General features: G+C 38.0%; 1 protein-coding gene across 12 annotated transcripts in view; it reads right to left on the bottom strand.

Annotated features, from left to right (window-relative positions):
• Positions 1–19,620, bottom strand: part of GIGYF2 (GRB10 interacting GYF protein 2) — a 126,825-nt gene that overhangs the window by 44,847 nt on the left and 62,358 nt on the right. For 8 of the 12 annotated variants that reach the window (XM_070489383.1, XM_070489384.1, XM_070489388.1 and 5 more), the window contains 6 exons: positions 10,932–11,111; positions 7,049–7,266; positions 6,798–6,960; positions 6,519–6,707; positions 3,041–3,237; positions 1,887–2,046 (listed from right to left, as the gene is read on the bottom strand). In XM_070489383.1, coding sequence (XP_070345484.1) covers positions 1,887–2,046; positions 3,041–3,237; positions 6,519–6,707; positions 6,798–6,960; positions 7,049–7,266; positions 10,932–11,111 — 1,107 coding nt within the window. The remainder of the gene's footprint in view (positions 1–1,886; positions 2,047–3,040; positions 3,238–6,518; positions 6,708–6,797; positions 6,961–7,048; positions 7,267–10,931; positions 11,112–19,620) is intronic. The other 4 variants (XM_070489390.1, XM_070489391.1, XM_070489389.1 and 1 more) reach the window with 1 other exon arrangement.

Raw genomic sequence — 19,620 nt, forward strand, 5'->3', positions numbered from 1 at the left:
AGAAGCCATAAAAGGAAAAAATTTATCTATTGGACTCCATCAAAATTTTAAACTTTTGCTCTGTGAAACTCTGTGAAGAGGATAAAAAGATACAGACTGGGAGAAAATATTTGCTAGCCACTCATCTAACCAAGGGCTATTATCTAGAACATATAAAAGAACTCTCAAAACTCAAAAGTAAAAAAAGCAAACAATCCAATTAGAACATGGGCAAAAAACATGAGACATTTTACTGAAGAGGACAAACAGCCAATAAGCACATGAAAAGATGTTCAACATCATCAGTTATTAGGGAAATGCAAATTAAAAACTACAATGAGATGTCACTACACATCTGTCAGAATGGCTAAAACAAAAAATAGCAACATCAAATACTATCAAGGATGTGGAAAAACTGGATCACTCATAGATTGCTGGTGGGAATACAAAAAGGCACAGCCCCTCTGAAAAACAGTTTGGCAGTTTCCTAAAAGAAACTAAACATGTGATCACCATACAACCCAGCAACTGCACTCCTGGACATTTATCTCAGAGGGATGAAAGACTATTGTTCACACAAAAACCTATCCATGAATGTTTAACAGCTTTATTATAATAGCCAAAAACTGAAACAACTCAGATGCCATTCACAGGTGAATGGTTAAACAAACTATGATATATTCACATCTTGGAATACTACTCAGCAAACAAAAAGAAACAAACTATTGATATATACAACAATCTGGATGAATCTCCAGAGAATTATGCTGAGAGAAAAAAGTCACTGTTACATATTGTATGATTCCATTTATACATTCTTGAAATGATAAAATATAAAAATGGAGAACAGATTAAGGGTTGCTAAGGGTTAAGGAGTGGGTGTAAGTGGGAGGGAAATGCACGTGGCTATAAAAGGCAACATGAGGGATCCCTAATGAAATGGAAATGTTCTGAATCTTGACTGTATCAATGTCAATATCCTGGTTGTTGATGTTGTACTATAGTTTTGCAAGAGGTTACCACTGGGGGAAACCGGGTAAAGGGTACATGGAATTTGGTATTATTTCTTACAACTGCATGTGAAGCTACAATTATCTCAAAGTAAATTTAATTAAAACACGCAGCCCTGCTGTTGTGCACCTTACATTCTACAGGGGTGTAAACAGATCATGAACAAAATATACAAAGTGCCAGGTAGCAACAGATGCTGTGAAGAAGAATAAAGCAGGGGAAGGGGACTGAGAGTGAAAACGGAATTATTACATTGGAGAGAGGCCACAGGGCGTACTTGGTAAAACACTATCATGAAACTGGCACTAATATAAATCAACAACCAATTTCAGATTATAATCAAAGATTTCAAAAGCAGAAACAAAGAATCAACAAATGTCCTTTGCAGCATTCTCTCCCCATTCTAACGTTTTAAGGGATTTGTTGATAATATGCTACTATCTTTTCTCAGACATTTTTAATAGTTCTTTATCATTTATGATATCAACTTCACTAAAGCGAAACATTCACGCGAGGTCTTCCAAGACTGCTGCCGTCACCTGTTTACGGTAGGGAGACTGAAGTAAAGAGAGGGTAACAAACTCACCTGCCTAGTTAACCAGCTGGGATGTCAGCACTGAGGGAGTCTTTAGCATTTTGTTTACACCTTTATCCTATTACTAATCACATTCCGCCTTGTATTCAAATTATTTTCATTGGACTCTCCCTCCCTCCAGTGAAATTGTAAAGTACTATGGGTAGAGCCTATAAAATGCCTTCTATATATATAAAGAAAGCCCATAGCATTGACTTCTTTTTCTACTATTACGCAAATTAACATTAAATAATCACCATCTTACAGAATCTGGAGGTAATGGTAGACACTCCTGTACTTAAAGTATAACGGAACAACCTACCTTGAATTTCTCCCTGAGGATCTTTGTAATACCACTTCTGCATTGCTTCATGCATCAGTGGAACTGAGACTCCCTTAGCTCTGTGCTCCTGCAGTTTTGATGCCAATCTCTCATCATCTAGTGCACTGTCCTGGAGATAAGCCACCATCTTCTCAGCTTGCTAATAGAAAAACAAAAAGAATGCATTGCGGAAACAAATGATCCTAAATTAGTACTTGTACACATAATAAAAATGCCTATCCTTTTTTTGACCTCTGAAAGGCATTATGCAAGGCCTATTTGATCTACGAAAGGCATTATGCAGGGAACACAGCAGACAACAATTTAATTCTTCCAACAATGCCATGAAATAGGTACTATCCCCATTTTACAGAGGGGGAAACTAAGGCTCAGAAAGGTCAAGTCTTGCTCAAGGTCTCAAAATTATTAAGCAAACCAAACTGAGATTAAAACACAAACTTGTATGGATCAAAGCCCAAGCTTCTAATCAATACACTAATAGAGTACTTTTTAAACTAATAAGCCATTGGTCAATCCTAAATTGTATTAACTAAACCTGTAAAAACATGAGTGTTAACAGAAGGCTCAATTAATAAAAATAAAATCTTCTACAAGTTTTACTAAGACATTGTCCCCCTTCTTCAACATTTCTTGCCACAATCACTCCACCCTGAAGGAAAGAGTTTCTTGTGTAGAAAGCAAGCTATCATTTACTTTACATAGAAACAATAGTATATACAATCTTAGGGAAATCTAGAGACATGAATAAGATGTTAATATCCTGAGGGTTTAACTATTTTCCCTGTCACATCTTAGGCAAAACACACAGAAGACACCAGTGCCCATCCACAGCTGCTTGTATTTGCCATTTTTGGTATTCCATTAATTTCCAAAAAGAAAAAAGAAAAGCAAACAGCTAAGGGCAACCTCAGAAGAGCAAAAAATAACCTGACATAATGACTACTACATAGCAGAAACTTATAAGCATGAAATGATTTAAAAGACAATTATTCACACAAATAAATACTAGACATACAAACTTTTCCAGTACTAAAATATAATGCACAAAAGTTCCAGTTTTGAATGTTCATTTAATGCTTTCCAATTTTTATGGCAGTTTGAGAGGAGAAACAAAGAATTACATGATTTTTTACCTGCTCCAAATGTTTGAGACCCTCTTCATCATCTGGCTCTGTGGAAACACTGCCCATACCAGGAGCACCTACGACCGGCGTTTCAACTGGCCGGAGGGCAGGACTTGGACTGGGAACAGGAGGTGGAAGTATGAGAAGAGGAGAGGCTGTATCTGAAGGAATCTGTGACAGGGGTTGCTGGACATCAGGAACCATTTCTAGAGGAAGAAAGTGTGGACACATGAAAACCCTTTAAAGGACAGAGACTCTCACAAGGGATAACTCTACATTATCAAGTTGGGCAACTTGCTAAATGGACTCAACAGAAATGTGAACTGTGTCAGGAACACTGCAGCTACTTCTTACAGAGAAGTTTAGTATTCCTCCCTAGAATGACAGACGTACTTCCCTAGAATGACAAAATCTAAGGATGAAAAGGTATCCAGAAGGGCCTTCTACAGTGCATACTGTGTGGTAGTGCATCCACCCAATAGTTATAGGTCTGTCTCTTGAAAACAAACAGAAAGTCTAATCCTTTCTTTATAGTATGTCTCCAAAGAGTAAAGACAGTTAACAAAGCACTGCAAATCTTCTCAAAGATGTCATATCTCATCATCAAAACCTTTATTAAAAATATCTGCAATTATCTTGAATAAGTACCTATTTCAAGTCATAATTAATCTAATTGAATACATTACATTTTGTAGGATAACAAAAAGCACTTGGAGTCTGCCAGTGCAGTGCAAGGACATTCTTCTCACTAAGAATAAAGACTGCAAAAGAGGTTCTGTCTTGGTTCCTATTTCTAACCTCTCAGTACGCAGGCTCTTAAGAAGGAAAGGGGAATGGAAGTAATTAGATACAACTGCAGATTCCCCTTTGAAACCTTGTTTGTTCAATTACAGACAGCTTCTCCAAATTCCTGTTCCTCTCACTCTTTCCTTCCTTTGCCAAACTTCTTAAAAAAAAAAAGACGACAGTCTAGGGGCCGGCCTGGTGGCACAACGGTTAAGCTCGCACGTTCCACTTCTTGGCGGCCCGGGGTTTGCCGGTTCGGATCCCGGGTGTGGACATGGCACCGCTTGGCAAAAGCCGTGCTGTGGTAGGCATCCCATGTAAAAAGTAGGGAAGATGGGCATGGATGTTAGCTCAGGGCCAGTCTTCCTCAGCAAAAAAAGAGGAGGATTGGCAGTAGTTAGCTCAGGGCTGATCTTCCTCAAAAAAAAAAAAAAGGGACAGTCTATACAAGCTGTCTCCACTTCACCACCACTCCCACCTGCTGCAAGGTGACTTCCACTCTCACACCTCCAGCAAAGCTTCCCTCCTAAAGACAAGCAGTGACCCAAAGTCAGCAAATCCAACAGTGTTTCCTAGTCCTCACCATCCAACCTCAGTAGTGTCTGACACAATCCACCCAATGCTAAACTGAAACATTCTCCTTCCTTAGCCTTTCCGCACTCTGCTCTACTCTTGCCTCTGAAGATTTTTCTCTGGCTCTTCTTCATCTGCCCTCTAAAAACAGGAATTACCCAAAGTTCTGTTCTTAGCCCACTTACTTTTCTTCTCACCTCTAACAAGTATATGTAATCTTTCAGATTTCATTTCCTCTCAAACCCTGAACTCTTCCCATCTAGCTATAGTCTCTCACTCACAAGAGCTCTCTGGCCATCTCTACCTAATTCCTCATCAACACATCAGCATCAATGTTCAAAACTGAAATTTTTCTCTCCCCTCCCAAATGTGCTCCTTAACCTCCACTCTCCTTTTCTATTAATGGTACTAAAATCCTCTCAGGCATCTCACTCATCTTTGACTCTTCCCGCTTTGCCCTGATATACAAGCAGTGACTATGTCCTGCCAGTTTCTACTTTCAAATCTCATCTGCTAGTACCCTTCCCTTACAGGTGCACTGCCTACATGACAGTGACTGCTCAGGAGCCCAACAGGTCACACTGCAGCCCAGCTGTCATCACAACAATCTAGCCTACACACAGCTGTCAAATCCATGTTCCAACCATGTTTCCCACTATCCTCCTTTTCACACCACATACTTCATCTAAATAAAAACAGGAGCTGATTCCTGCCCACACCGGGATCAGTCTCACTTCCTCACTTCAGCTCTGCTACCCAGTACTGGAATGCCCTCTCCCAATTCATCCAGCTACACCTGCTTCGAAATTCTTCTTATTATTCCAAGACGAGCTGGAAGACACTCCCTGAAGCATTCCAAGAGTCCACCAATTGTGAGTTCGTATCATTATTTTTGGCCTATATTACTGATATACACATACTTTATCTCCCCAATAGACTATAAATATATAAAGTTTCAATCTTTAATGCACATCTATGAGGCTTTCTCAAAACATGCATGTCGGGACACCATTCCTAAAATCTCCCAGAATAAGGTCTTAGGCATGTGCATTCAAGAGAATGAACCACAAATAATTTAGGGGTACATAATAATTGAAAAATGACTATTACAAATTAAACAGGCCTCAAAACATGCAAGTCCCACAGTGTCTGATATATACATAGTAGAGATTCAAATACTTGCTGAATTCATTCATTCAGCTTTGTTCTAGATATAAACTGAAAAGAAATCTTTGGTTCAAGTCCTCAAAATATTAGTCTATTGGGCAAAAAAGAAAATAAACAGACCTCTGTAATACTGTATTTCTATGTTAGAAATAGTGCTGGTTGGGAGCCTGGGATGGGAGAGAGTTTCAGGTACAGAGAGCAGTATGTGCGAGGGCACCAAGGCAAGAGAACAAGGCAAATTTCAGGACCTAACAGGCTGTGAGTCTGGTGGACAGAGTACGAAGGAGATAGAGACTGGCGCTGCAATTGCACGGAGGGAAGCAAATGCAGATCACATAAGGTCTCATAGGCCATGTTAAAGGGTGTGAATTCTTATGGTGAATGAATCAGTTAACCCTTCAACATCAGACACTACAATGTCATTTTTAATTATGCACAAGAAAAAACAGAAAGGAATATTAATGTTGCCTACTAAGATATATGAGCAATTTAAAATCAACACAGTGACACTGGAGGAGGAGATATACTTTAAGCTTATTCTCTAGCAAAGGTGACGGGACTTCCACAGATTCATCCATGTTCTTTTTGGCCTCTTGTGGAATAATGGCATTTTGGTTTGTTATCTGGACATACATATAGCCACCACGTGAAAGGAAGGTACCTGTCTGATGTGGGAACCAAACCACTGCAGAGGATCCCAAACCCAATTTGCTCGACTGATGCCAGGGTGTCTGTGTGAAAAGACCCTAGGACGTGAGATTCCTGAGGTCCACCCTTGCTTCTTGTAACCCTGTTTTGGTGAATTCTGGGATGGACACATATGTGGGAAACAGTGTTTGACCAGGTTAATGGTAAAATAATCTATTCCATTAATTCACCACTAGAATAGAAGCCTATCTTATCCGTGATCACTGGCCCCAGTAGAAGCCTATTTAGCTTGTCGACTCTCATAAATACATACCGTCCCCTCTGCTGGGCACTTTGGTTGGCAGATTATTTTCTGTCCGACTCTCTTCTTCAGCTTTTTCTGTTTGTTCAGTTTTGGATTCCTCTTTCCTCTCAAATTGTGGTGCTTCCTGAGGCTGATGGTCTGAAGGAGTACCTGGCCTAGCAGATGATGATGAGGTTTGGGGTGTTTCCTCACTAGCTTCTGTAACATGAAGTAATCTTAAATTACCAACTTAAGAAACTTTTGGTTTGATGGAAAAAAAAAAAGGTAGAAGACAAAAATGAGCCTTACCAACTGCTAGTCTCTCTGTCTTCTCTCCGTCTTTGTTATTTGTCTTATCGGGTTCTTTGGCTTCTTCATTATGGCTACTCTCGGAGTCAGAGCACTCCTCCCCTTCCTCTACAGGCCGGAAGTCCATCTCCTGCTCTTCAGGAATAGGCTCTTTCTGTACTTTCTGTAGCAAGAAAAAAAGCCAAAGATTAAGAGCATATTTGGATTTGGTAGGTCAGTGACTGTCATGACATTTAAAACAAACTTCTTACCTTTAGAGAGAGGAATGCTCCAGATGAGTCAAATGTGCCCATTTCTTCTTCAGCATCCTCTAAGCACCATTCAGGCAAGCTATCCCTGTCATCATCTATGCTTCCACTGCCGGAGCGCACCCTTCGGTAACCCCGTTCATCATCCCGATCTCGAAAATCAAACTCAAACCTTCGCCGTCGTTCCATGTGTTCCCGCCAGCCTGCAGAACGAGGGCCATCTGGGATGAGGAGGAGGACACAAACCTTAGGAAAGTTTTATGAAAGCATTTGGAAAAAAAATCATGGATAGGAAATAGATGAGAAAACAAGTGACAGCAAACTCAAGTGAATCAATCCACTAAAGGAAAATTAGGTACATTAAATGAAGTCCAGAGTTCAGCATATATATACCATCACTAACAAAAATAGCAGTTATCGTCATTAAGTACTGAGCCAGACAACATATTCTAAAGCTTTTAAAGATAAATTTAAAACAAATCACTTTTAAAGGACACTTTATTCAAAGTATCTACTTTTAATAAGCTTTAGGTATCTTATTGAAATGTTGATTAGCCACTCAAGTGGCCTTCTCCAAGCCCAGATGTACAGCACTGAATACCTTTCCATCCTAAAGTCCACACTTTCCCTTTGGCAGGTCTTAAAGCATTTTCTTTACTCTCAAGAAAATATCATTCTTTATGGGTAAAATCAGCCCCCTGTGTCAATTCATAATATCAAACTCATATGCCTACTTGCTAGTGCCAAGATCCCATTTGTAATTCTGACTCCCAATAAGAAGTCATGGAATTACAGCACTAACATATGTCAGAGATTTTATATAACCCTCTATCCTAATTTCACAGTTTAAGAAACAAAAATTATTCTGACAGCAGAAGTAACTTGCATAACGGCAAAGCAGAACTACAATCCAATCCTGCATCCTCTACTGCTTTTTCCACAATAACATGCTTACTCTCCTTTCCCTTTTCTCTCATCTCTTAACTCTCCCTAGGGAGTTTTTATTTCTGTATAATACCCCCAGGGACATTCCTAAATCCACCCTAACATACTTCTTGTTACATCTACTTTCCAACAGAAAAAGGCTGCCTAAGAATAAAAAAATCCTAGCTAAGGTATTTTTTCCAAAAAAAAGAGGGAGACTCTCGTTAAAATCTGACAAACCTGAGTCTAAAATAATCTTAAAAAGAGAGGCAAGTTTTAACCTAGTAGAATTTTCTATCCTTGACTGCTTTCCCCTTAGGACACAGACAAAAGAAATGAGGCCAAAGTTAAATATTCTTACTACCGAGGCCCAATTTGCTAAACCAGTAATGTAAAAATCAAACTGAAAACCAAAGCGCAAAATGTAAAAATGCCAAATGCAGACAGTATCTCGAGAATAAGCCGCTCAGGGAAAGGTGAGAAAATATTCCCACACCCCCACCCTCTATTCACAACAACCAAAGACTATTTACCACCTTCTATGAAAACTATGGAATTTTACACCCAGATTGCTTTAACATAAATCTGGGGTCACTACTCAAAAGAAGTACTCATGATCAAACGCTGGATTCCACAGTACTCTATTACCAACATTTCTAAACCGTCTGTGAGCATGCACTTTAATAGGAATCTATCCTTCTTGGCATCTGGCTCAGGTTTCCCTCTTACTGAATTTCCTAAATTCAGCTCGCAAAGCGGATACGTAGCAGTCCTCAGGGCCCCTAACTCCACACACATCCAGCAACGAGCCCTACCTTAATAAAACTACATCCCGTAATTCTGTTGTTGTCTTACCAACAGTTAATAAAATTTTATTCACAAAATTGAATGTAACAATCAACGTACATCTATAGCTTATCAAGATTGACCACTGCTTTATGGACCTTATATCAGAGCTAAAGTTTGACACTTTTCACAAGATAAAATCAGTCAAAATCACTATATTTAAAATTTTAATCAAATTCTAACAAAGATTAACTAAAATCTAAGAAATGTCAAGAGTAATTTATAACAACCAATATAATCAGATAATTTTAATATGCTGGGTTGAAAAAGTAGTGGTATTCTTGTTTAAAAATGCATATTTACAGCGTCTTTTCAGCCACATATATCTTTATAGCCCCCAAACTGTCTTTCAAAAATACAGAGATAAAATATTTTGGAAAACTGTCAAGTTGATTGTCAAAACTGACATGAAAGTCAAATACTAGGAAGAAATATTTAGAAAAGACTAAAAAAAGACAATATATATTCAAAATCTAAGTTGTTGGTGAGGACAGTCAGGGGCAGAATATAACACTAAAGTTTTACTTCGACTCCCTTTAATAGAATCAACATCAGACATTTGTGCTCAGAAACACTGCTCATCTTCCAAAACATTCACCTTGTTTGTTTTCGATCAGCTGGAATTTTTCTTCTCGCTCAGCCCAGATCCTGTCCATTCTTTTACTGAACGCTGGTTGAGAACATAGTCTACGAACCCTTCTGCGTACAGGCAAGCTCAGCACAAAATGCCGTGACGCCTTGAAGAGAACTATAACATTTGGTTGCCCAGGACCCAGACTGATGAGAACCGCCTGGATAACTGTGATGTAAACAATGACTACTGATGACAGGCAGCCATGAGGAGCTGGCGTAAAAGCCTCATAAGTCTACCCAAAGATGAACTTTACTATGTTTCTACCTACTCACAACTCCATAAAGCACTCTAAATGTAATGCTTACTCAGACCAACACCTAGTGGTTTTGCTAATAACTTGGTATTAAAAAGTAAATGAAAGCAGTTATTATAACTTACTCTATCAAAGGTAAGTTTCCTTGGCATATGGTTGATAAAACAACATTATACACATGAAATTCAGAAGACATGTATACACACTTCTTATGCTTCAGTGCTGCATGACCCGACGGTTCAAACTACAGTGGCATCTGATTATCACGAGACATGGAATCAGCACTTTGGTAGGGGATGAACTTTGACACAAAGCACCAGTGTCTTCAATTACCAGCATATCTAATGTCAGGGAAGAATAGTCTGAAGCTTTCTTAAGAGTCAAACAGAACAACTTACAAAACCACTAATTACTACTATTCTCTCTTCTTTTTCTAAAGTTAGAGGGACAAAAGAATGAACCTGTGATTATGTTTTTGACTTGGGTTTAAAGTTTATTCTTCAAATAAACATAAATCACATTTTCAGGACCAAAAAAAAAATCCTTTCAGGTTTTTTTTTTTTTTTTTTTTTTTTTTTTGAGGAAGATAAGCCCTGAGCTACCATCTGCTGTCAATCCTCCTCTTTTTGCTGAGGAAGACTGGCCCTGAGCTAACATCCATGCCCATCTTCCTCTACTTTATATGTGGGACGCCTGCCACAGCATGGCTTGCCAAGCGGTGCCATGTCCACACCCGCGATCCAAACCAGCAAACCCAGGGCCACCAAAGTGGAACGTGCAAACTTAACCACTGAGCCACCAGGCCGGCCCCGAATAAATCCTTTCTTATGCAGGAAAGGAAACCATTTTTGAGGGAGCACATATTCCTAAGTGAGCATATAATTATACACTTAAAAGTTTTAAAGCATACTGAAAAAAGACTCAAAGTCTTAGTTAGACAAAACCAAATGAAACCCTCTCTCATTTTTGCAGTTGAAGGCAGCTGCTTCCCATTAAACCACACTATTTGCCTCAGAAAAATAAAAGCGATTTTAATCAACTGAATAGATGTGGGGAATTTTTAGGTTGAACCTTTCTGTAGTGATAAGACTGAGTGTAATGACATAAATAATATAATATTATGACTTTTTTTTCTTTACCGATTTATGCTTCCTGCTTAATCACTAACATTTTCCACCACATCCTCACTTATTTCAGTCCCATGTGTTTTGACTCATCAGAACTCTTACCAGGACTGTGAGGCCGCCACCTTTCTCCATCCCTTCTTGATCCAGCCAGGCGCCAACCTCCATCTTCATCTTCTCCATTTTGTTCCTCTCTAAAAATACGCCAATTTTCACTTTCTGAGCGTATAAATTCATGCTTTCTCCCCACTGATGTCGGTCCACCTTCCTCAAAATTTGGTCTCCCTGTAGAGAAAATAAGTAAACATGAGCCTTGGCTAGCAAGGATTCTGAAAACAGACTTGAGTGCTCAAAACAAGCTTTTCTGCAAATGTGTCCATGTCAATGTTTGGACAGTATAAATAAAGTAGCTAGAGAAAATGCATATATTATTAGACACGTTTCTTAAAGCTGAATGTTCATAGACTTGGTAATTACTTTTTAAACAAAAACAGTATGTGCATTAAAAAAAAAAAGAGCATCCAATGAAAAGTTAACCAACCTTCCCTACACAAGACCCCGGAGTCTCACCCCCTGGAAAAGTAACCACCATTGACAGTTTCTTATAAAGCCTTCCAAAAACTATCTGCGGCTATACCCATGCATGTATACATACAGATCCCTCATTCACACTCATGTAACACCACCCTCAGAACAGTGTATATATTGTTTTGTACCCCTGCTGTTTTCACTTAACAGGTATCTTGGCAATCCTTCTTTACCAGCACATATTTCCTTTTTTTTGATCATTTGATATTTTTAATTATATGATGTACCTTAATTTATTTAATCAACTCAAAAATAAAGACTATAGAGAGCTATAATTTTTCACTTACTCTAGCACCTAGTACATTATAGGTATACAACAAATTGCTTTTGAACAGAATTCAAAGCTAAGCTGTCTAACCCGATGCAACTCAAGTTATACTAACAGTAAAAGAGGGCCAGGTATACCAACTAAACTAAATTGGTACCTTCAAAGGAAAAATTCTAAACTGTGCAAAAATTCTTTAGTTACCATCCCACATAAGCTAACATATATGATTCATAACAGATTATACAAAATCTGACATTAAAGTAGTTGAAAATCCAGAACATATACTTATGTCCTCAGTCTAGAATAATAAAAGTTACACACTCTCTCAGTGATAACCTCAATTCTTTTCATTAAATCATACTAAAAGGGAAAAAAATGAGGAAATTCTAATTTCTGGTCATCCTCTTATATTTCATTTCACATGTATTAAGATTCAACATCCTCATTGCCCAAATGGTTGTTGGGTTGTTAGCAGGTATTATTCTATTAAAGGATAAAATATCTTGGTGGGGGGGGCAATTATTTCCTGGGCTAAACACTATCTGCTTTATTATGGTAGGCAGTCTCTAAAATAGCCCCCAACAATCCCTACTTTTCTTGTCTTTGTTTAATCTCCTTGCCTTAAGTGTGGGCTGGACTTACTGTCACACTCCTAACAAACAATACAGCACAAGTGATGAGATGTCACTTCCAACATAAGCTAAAAACAACAATGGCTTCCATCTTAGCTGCTCTCTCTGAGGGAATTCAGCTGCCATGTTGTGAAGCACCCGTATGAGCAGCCCACATGGCAAAGAAGTCAGGCTTGCCAACAGCCACATAAGTGAGCTTGGAAGTGGATCCGACCCCAGCTGAGTCTTGAGATGACTGCAGCTCTGACTGACACTGTGATTGCAGCCGTGCACGAGACCCAGGACAGAACCACCTAGCTACGTTGCTCCCTCGTTGCCCACAGAAACTGAGATGATAAATGTTTACTGTTTGCAGCCACTAAGTTTTGGGGGTAATTTCTTACACAGCCATAGTAATAAAAACACTCATTCAACTGATTTAATCTTCATAACAATCCTCAGTATTAGAAGTTATTCTTCCCATTTTATAGCAGAGAATATTGAGGCTCAAAAAAATAACTCAGGGGAATTGTCCAAAATTACACAGACTATTTAAATGGCATGGATAGGATTCAAATGTTAATCTTCTGACTCATTCAACAAATATTTATTGCACACTAAGTGTCAAGTTTTATGGATTCAAGTATAGACATATTCCATGTCTGCGCTTCAAATTAAAAGGGTTAGAAGATCTTTCGGGCTCTCTTGCTCAGAATAAAGGGGACAGTTCATTTTACATCCAATATTAAGACGATGAAAAATGTAGTTATACTTACAAAAGAGAAACAAACTTAAAACAAAGAAATCCCTAACGTACATAAACTGATAAATGATGGGAAATGGCTTTTAACTCAAGTACTCATTCAGTCACAAGTAATACGTGACAGACACTGTGCAATGATTTGGGAATACAGTGGTAACCTTACACGAAGGATGAGCTAGTGGAAACACTCGTTTTCATCTTTTTTTACACTAAGCCTTCAAAAAAGTAACGAATGTACCAAAGTAAGCAAAATAGCACTAAAGGGAAAATGCTTAACTCATCAAAAACTGGTCATTATAGTATTTTCTAACAGATAAGCTGCAAAAAATAAAAGTTACTAAAAATAAAAATACTAGTAATTCCTCGATCTTAGAAACAAAACTCTTATTTATCTGTGGTTAGCTTTTGCATAACTTTATATTTTTACATAGTTGCAATCAGTATGCTCACTATTTTTAATCTACTTTTCAACTATGATAGCAAATACTTCTTTGTGATTACACATCTCCCTACTACTACTACTGGGTATATACCAGGTATACCTTGTTGCAGTTGCATAATTAGATTATTCTCCACTGGACATGTACTTTACAACTAATATTTTGAGAACTACATATAATGAGGCAAGAAATATCTGTTTGCCTATGTGTCTTGCTTTTTTGAACTATTTCTTCTGAAAAGAACTTCAAAAAGTGAAATTACTAGGTCAAATGACAGACTTCATACATTGACATACCTTCCCCCCCAAAGTAAAGTGTCAAACCACCACATCACTTTACATTATCAACACTAAGTGCTGCTATCCTTTTAAAACTCCTTTACTAGTTGTAAAATGGTATACTAATGCTCAAATATGAATTTTTCGTATTAAAGATTTTTCATGCTGTTTACTGACTTTATTTCCCTTTATATGAAATATCTGTTTGCATTTTTTCCTAAACTAACAGCTTCTTTACCTTTGTAAGTGTCAAGTCCTACATACACTTTTCATATTAGTACCTAGGAATAAGAAAAATATAAAGGGCAGGATAGGGTAAAAATAGCAAAACTAGAGGAAGAAAAAAATCTAGCTTTTCTACTGACTGAAAACCATTTTGTAGTTCTCAGCCAGTGAGAAAATCTGTACCTCACAAAGTTTGAATGATTATTTACGCAATTCCTTGTTCCAAAAAAGATCTGAGGCGAAAATTCTGAAGATAAAGACAAGCACGGTAGCAAAGAAAGGTCTTGGATTTAAAATTCTGGCTGCAATTCTGATCTATATACTTTGACTAAAGAAGACCCAACTCCTAATGTGAAAGTGGGCTGGGTGTGTGTGTGTGCGCGTGCACGCGTGGGGGTGCATGTATGCATGTGTTAAGGTGAAGGCACCTGAATTTACATGAACACTAGCCCATTCTAGTTCAAAAATTCTATAATAAAGTAGTTCAGAATATGTTACTAAATGCTTGTTTCCATAGAATAATTCCTAAAAACTGCAATGTACTTTTTGATACATCAAATATTGCATAATGAATAACTGCAACAGAAAGATCTAGGTGACTTCTCCAGTAAAGGAAGGAAAACCAAAATAAGTAATATAATTCTGACACGCCAAACATCTTCCACATGTAAATGCAAGGGAGGTGGAGTTTCGCCTTCAGGGGTCACTGTCATTTTCATAAGAGAAGGGTGAAAAGGATTCAACAACTTTTGAATGGACTTCACTCATCTTTTCCCTCTACCTTTAAGAAAACTTACTATGGAAGTATAACATTCTTACCAAAAGTACGCAAATCACAAATATACAATTCAAAGAGTTTTCATAAAGCAAATATGTCCTACGATTTAAAAAAAGAAAAAGGATATTTGGAGCCCTCAAACGTCTTCATGTCCTCCCAATCAGCCCTTCCCCCAAAGTAAGCACTATCCTGACTTCTAACCTCAAAGATTAGTTTTGCCTGCTTTCAAACTTTTTATATAAATGGAATATTCATTTATGTCTGGCTTCTTTCGCTGAACATTATGGGAGATTCATCCACACTGTTACAGAGAACAGTAACCTGTTCTTTTGCACTGCTGTACAGATTCTCATTGTATGAAAAGATCACAATGCATTACTCTACTGCTGACTTAGGTTATTTCTAGTTTTTTGCTATTACAAATTGTGCTCCTATGAAGATTCTTGATATGAAACTTGGTGAGCATATGTTTGCATTTCTGTTGGTATTTACAGAGCAGTGAAATTGCTGGGTAATAAGGTATATTCGATATTCCTAAGTACTACCAATTATTTTCCCAGATTAATAGTACTGCTTTACCATTTTTTTGCTTGTTGGTTTTACTCAAACCTCTAACGAACATTATCATGAATGCCTCCTCTATGGACAAACACAATTAAAGACACATGATTAAAAATAAAGAAAAGAATTAGACATAGACCTACCCTCTAGGTCCACAGGCCAGGGACACACAAGTGAATTAATAACTTAATAAACTTGAGTTGACAAAACGCACTGATGTATCGCATCTGATCCTCATAACCACAAGAGTTAAGTCAAACATTATCAACTCTATTTGTTCCTGTGAAGAAACAAATACCTGGACGGGGGTTTCCTGAGGTCATATACCTAAGTAGTGACCAAATCAGAAGCAGAACCTAGGTATTCAAACGCCTGACCCAGGGCTTACTTACAAATTAAACCCATCAGAAGCAGCCAGAAATTCTACAAAAACTTAAGTAGGAAGAGGAAGATCTGGGATCTAAGTGTGACAAGCTCTAAAAGGGCAACAGGCATACCATGAGTGAACATCTTGGGGAGAGAGACTGTCAACATCCCTAAAAGTGGAAGGATGGAACTAAATTTGTTAATCTTCCAGCAGAAATGATGTTAAAATATAAACCCCTAAAAAACTGTTAAGACCAACTTCTTCAATATAAAAATTTTACTCCAGAAATTATTTTGAGGGGGAAAAAAATGACTTCAAGCACCATCTAATAAAATATACACTTCCAATTACTACCAATATAACTAAAAGTTACATTGTACGCAAGAATTGCTCTAAAACATTATAAAATAAATCCTTTATAACCTAAATGATTACTGTAGACTTGTATTTTTTTTCTTTTTTTTTTTTCTTTTTAAAGATTGGCACCTGGGCTAACAACTGTTGCCAATCTTCCTTTTTTTTCCCTGCTTTATCTCCCCAAACCCCCCCCTGTACACAGCTATATATCTTAGTTGCATGTCCTTCTAGTTGTGGGATGCGGGAAGCCACCTCAAGGTGGCCTGACGAGTGGTGCCATGTCCGTGCCCAGGATCTGAACCCTGGGCTGCGGCAGCGGAGCGCGGGAACTTAACCACTTGGCCACGGAGCCGGCCCCTAGACTTGTATTTTTGTAAACCTGGGGGGGTGAAGGTGTCAAAGAGAACTTCATCTGTATAATCTAAGTTAAAAATACATATATATTTGTGTTATTACTGATATAATTTAAAATAAATGACAAATATTAAAGTCATTTATGGGCATCTTAAAGAGAACATCTAAAGTTCCTTTTATGTCTAAAAATTCTAGGACTCCACAGTGATCAGGGCTAGTGAGGGACAACCACATGGCCTTTCTCAGCATTTAAATCAAAGTCTTCCTCATTCTATAACATCAGCCCCATGAGAAAGTTGAGTGAGCAAATATTTTAGTTGACCTCTTTTTTAAATCTTAACAGATTAACTCATAAACAAGATTATTTAAAAGAAAATGTAATTGAATAATTTACAAGTTAATGCCTGAACCAAATATTCCTAACCTATAGTCAATAAATGAGCTTGTGGGTTAGGAATCCTTGAACTGGAACCACATATTATGCTAGCATGCCTTTTACTTTTTTCAGAAAAAAGGGTCTATGGTTTTTGTCAATCTTAAAAGTATCTATGACCTTCAAAAGGTCACAAAAGAAACACAAACTTAAGATGTATTTTTTTATGTATAAGAAAAAACATAACACTGAACTCTATATATACACTATCTGTGGTTTTGGGCATCCCCTGGGTGTGCTGGAACATATTCCCCATTGATAAGGGGACTACTACACTCATTTAAATAGTCTCATGTAAAATGCTGGATGCATGTTTAGTTACCTAAGTGGAATTACGTTATAGACCTTATTTGGTTGGTTTGGCACACCTCCCTGCTTATGCTTCCTTGGTGATGGACACCTAGGTTGGTTCCCTACTGACCCAGATAATGCTATAAAGAATTTGAAAAGGAAGATTTCCTTTTTCAAGCAATTGTACTATCTTTATGGAAGGGCCTAGCTATTCTCACTTCTTCTCTCGAAATACGCTTAGTACCAAACTTCAGTCTCTTGAGCATTACTGTTGCTTAAGGACCTCACGTACACACACTGAGAAGGGTAAGATTACTTACCCTCCACGGAAAGACATTTTTTCTATTCAATGTAGTAAGCATGGCTGTTTTGCGAGCAAACTATATACCTGTGTGGTGCGTGCTGCGTCCTTACGTCAACAGTAACTCAAGGTGTGTGAAAAGTGCTAAAGGCCGCATGCACTACATGTACAAACACTCCCTCAATGGCAGGAAATACCTGGTTCTTTGAGTCTTAACGTGTTAAGTCTGAACAGGATTCTTCTAAAAATAAAGTGAAATTAAAATGCAGTACTGGTTTTAGTCTGGTCTAATTGAGTGGACTTCCTAAGGAGAAAGAGCAGTAAAAGGGCACCTGTGTGCATGTTTGACACACAGCCAAAAATGGTGTTTATGGAAAACTTCAGATGGAGCAAAGAGGCACTCAGCCAACAAAATCTACAGCTGCGAGACTTGGAACCTACAAGTGCCCAACCTCCAAAAGCAAAAGCGGAATTATGGGACAGACTTTGAAGCTTGTTTATGTGCAAATTTCTCTAATGAGTAACTTTGTAGTCCTTCATTCAGATATATATTCTCTGATCAACACTAAAAATATTTTCTAATACCAGAGAAAACAGTGAAAGGGAATCCCATTCAAGTGTTGACATTTACTTTTTTTTTAATTACTTGTAAACAAAACTCAGGATGGTTAGGATGGAGTAGTTTAAATTCTATATCCAGAGATTTGCAACTTTTCTCCCATCCTAACCCCCGAAGGGTAACAATGTTCCACTGGTTAACATGGGTCCTGAAAACTAGCAGTTCATGGCTGCAAGGGAGACTGGAGGGGCTGCAGCATATCAGAATCTCTTTGAAAAAGCATCTCATGTGGTTTGAATACGCCCCATAGCCCTTACAGGCTCATCCTAGTCGTCTGCTGGCATACACCCAGACGCTGCCGGAAATCTCTGGGGAAGACAATCAGTAGGTGGGCTTGAGGGCAAAACTGGAAACCTAAATATACGGTGTAAGAGTGAACAATGGAGATCAGGCTAAAGGCTTAAAGTGGGAGATTATCTACGTACATAGGCAGGACATTGCGCTCAAACTAAAGGTTTTGTTGTTTTCAAGGACAACATGGTACAACTATGAATTATATACTAGATTACTTCAACTAGAAAGAAAATCAAATGCCTTTAGGGGCAGAGAATTGAATTTAATAAAGAGTAATGTACCTGGTTTGGGCACCTTGCTTAATCATTGTAAGTTTTAATAAAAATAAATGAATCAATGAACAGATACCTAGTATTTATGTTCATTCATAGAAGAGATGTTTTAGAGCCATCTCCAAATGAAAGCACTAATTGTGTTTAGATGGGAGGGCCCATGTGTTTTAGGGTGAAGTCAGTATATCATCTATGCCAGTATCAGTTTAATCTCAGCTGACCTGGCAACCTCAACCGGAAATGAATTTAACTGCTCAGGCTATTATAATGAGAGTGCTATGCTCCTGAGTGGGCACTCCAGAGCTGGTCTACAATATCCATACAATTACCAATAGAGAGTTAGCAATTAGGAATCATTGTCTAATAGACCATAGCAGACTTTCAAATTGTAGAAATTCAGAAAGCTGAACACGCCTTCACTTGCCAAATCATTTTTGCCTCCATATATTCTGAAACAGAATATATTATGGAAAGAGCTTCTAAGTTTGGTAAAATCCTTCACTATCTTGCTTACTATAACGTCTATCTAAGACACAGGGCAGACACTCCGGTACTTCCGCTTTCTGAAAGGCAGTGTTACACTGTATTTACTCTGGCTTTTTTCCCCCCAGTCAGCTAACCAGCAACTGATATAAAGTATAATTCCTACCAGTACACGCAGGGAACAAGCATTACATACAAGTCTCTCCTTTATGCTTCTACCTTCTCTAGTTATGAAGGTCAAAGTTTCCAATGCTGTGTCTGAACTTGTATTGAAATCTTCGGCATTAATAAAACAAAGAAGGAATTAATATTTTTTTTAATTGTAGCGGGAGGAAAAGGAATCTACAAAGGCGGATTTCACTTTCTAAGTAGCATTATATTGGTCTACATTAATAATTTTCCCAGCAGGCCTTCCATGATTTTACTTTGAACAATCACAGCCTTTGTTTCCCCGATCCTCTTACATGTGACATTTGATCAAAGTTTTAAAATCAGCAGCTAACGGAAGTGG

The sequence above is a fragment of the Equus asinus genome, chromosome 19, assembly GCF_041296235.1.
Source record: "Equus asinus isolate D_3611 breed Donkey chromosome 19, EquAss-T2T_v2, whole genome shotgun sequence".
Classification (NCBI taxonomy): Eukaryota; Metazoa; Chordata; class Mammalia; order Perissodactyla; family Equidae; genus Equus; species Equus asinus.